The sequence below is a fragment of the Trachymyrmex cornetzi genome, unplaced genomic scaffold (genome assembly GCF_001594075.2).
Source record: "Trachymyrmex cornetzi isolate Tcor2-1 unplaced genomic scaffold, Tcor1.1 scaffold688, whole genome shotgun sequence".
NCBI classification, from domain to species: Eukaryota; Metazoa; Arthropoda; class Insecta; order Hymenoptera; family Formicidae; genus Trachymyrmex; species Trachymyrmex cornetzi.
In genome coordinates, this window is record NW_017300012.1 from 41,816 (window position 1) to 43,849 (window position 2,034).

At 35.9% G+C, this 2,034-nt stretch overlaps 1 protein-coding gene across 1 annotated transcript in view; it reads right to left on the reverse strand.

The window, feature by feature from the left end:
- Window positions 1-371: 371 nt before the first annotated feature.
- The window catches only part of LOC108767548 (uncharacterized), a 10,094-nt gene continuing 8,431 nt past the window's right edge, over window positions 372-2,034 (reverse strand). Inside the window, exon 6 of the mRNA XM_018517478.1 lies at window positions 372-747. Within this exon, the coding sequence (XP_018372980.1) occupies window positions 372-747 (376 nt within the window). The remainder of the gene's footprint in view (window positions 748-2,034) is intronic.

The following is a 2,034-nucleotide window of genomic DNA, read 5'->3' on the forward strand; positions in this document are numbered from 1 at the left end:
GTATCCTGTACGCCTAAATTTCTCGCTATTCTTTGTTCGATCTCTGGTTTCAGTCCTCGAATGAAGCATTTGCACATGTCCTTCTCTAAGGACGCTTTAATATTTTGATCGGAAAAACCCGTTCCCGTATTTCGGTGTGCTTCTAATATCTGTTTGCCCAAGATTTTTACTCGATTCGCGTAGGTAACTACATCTTCTCCGTTTTTTTGATAAACGCACCCTAATTCTCCTTGTAACTGATACACGTTTTTCGAGAGACCGTAAATTTGTTTTAAGAAGTTGGTTAATTGACTCATAGTGTCGAAATTTTGATCTTGTATGGTACGACGCGCTTCACCGATTATTCGAGTTCTTATAATTTTCGTGAATTGCTATTCGGCTTCTGGAGGCAATATAGATTTTGCCTCTTCGCATCCTTCTATAAAATATGTTATAGGAATATTCTGGCCATCGAAAAACGGTACGGCTTCGACGGCGTATTTTAGCGTAGCTAACGGGTTGTGGTGCGTCATTGTTCCGTTAGGGCCCCTTGATTTAGGGATGGCTACAACTGTTTGACGTCTGGACGTAATATCACTGAAATCGCGCACCGGTTGACTAGTTATGTCGTCTGCGTCGGCGGAGTCGCTAGGTATAAGAGTCTCGGAAGGGTTAAAAATTCCCGATTCAGCGAAATAAAGGTCTGTGGTTTCGGATTTGGATCCGGAGGGTTTGATAGGAGTAGAGGTTGGTAGTGTATTTAGTGTACTTGAATTTATTTTGCTCAAATTTCCAATCGCGGTCTTGTAGAGATTCTCTACTTCTGATTTATCGCCGAGTAAAATAAGTGGCGCGAGTTTTAACACACGTTCGCAGGTGCGCTTGCACGCGCGCTCGCCTACGCGCTTGCCCTTCGAGCCGGTAGGAGGCGCGAGTCCGCCGTCGACGAGTCCGCACAGTGACGGACAAAATGTCACGTCACAATACAATATTAGAATATTGTATGTACGTACATATTATAATGTGTAACTATATACACATTACAGATAGAAATTATTTACACATAGATATTCGTGCAGATATTCTCCATGTCTGTTTATACGCAGCCAATATTTGAACTTTATATGTATTACAATGGGTGCATTGGTCTATAATTTTAGATCTAACGGAATATGTCAATCAGAGCTGAGAAGCAAGAGCTCACTGAGCGCTCAGTGAACGGTCATGCTTCTGGATGCACCTAATGTGTGTGCATGTATACACATTAATTAAGTGTTCAGTTTAATTCTAACATATAACTGTATATAACTGTATAAGAAGAATTAGTGAATTAGTGAATATGTACAATTACATTTTATATTTTATTATAATGTATAAGTGCATACACACAAAGTATTATTCTAGAATTGCATATGTATCATTTATGCGTCTAGAATTGCATATGTATCACTTATGCATCTCGTATATGCAATAATAGAATAACATTTTGTGTACACTGATCTATGTGTGTATATGTGCATACATTATTATAAAATGTAAGTGTACTTCATATTTACTACCGTCTGTTTATGTAATAATAAAATTAAACTATATGTATACATACACACACATTATACGATACACATAAAATTCTAATATAATGTATAAATAGATATACAGAATATCTGCATAAATATTTCAGTATGTGTAATGTCTATGTCTAATGTGCGTATATTTACATATTACGATAGACATGCAATATTCTAATGTAATACATATAAATACATCAGTAATATTATATTTGTATTCGTATGTACAACATTAGAATAATGCATCTCTATCGTAATTATGAATATACACACATTAGACATAGACATTACACATACTGAAATATTCATGCAGATATTGCATATTTTTATCAGTATCGTCTGATTAGACGTCTCTGAGATTTATTTTATCAGTACCGTCGAAATAGACGCTTCTAACATTTATAACAAACAATAACATGCATATGATAATACAAACCAATACCGTCAAAATAGACGCTTCTGGCATTTATGGCAAACTATTACACAT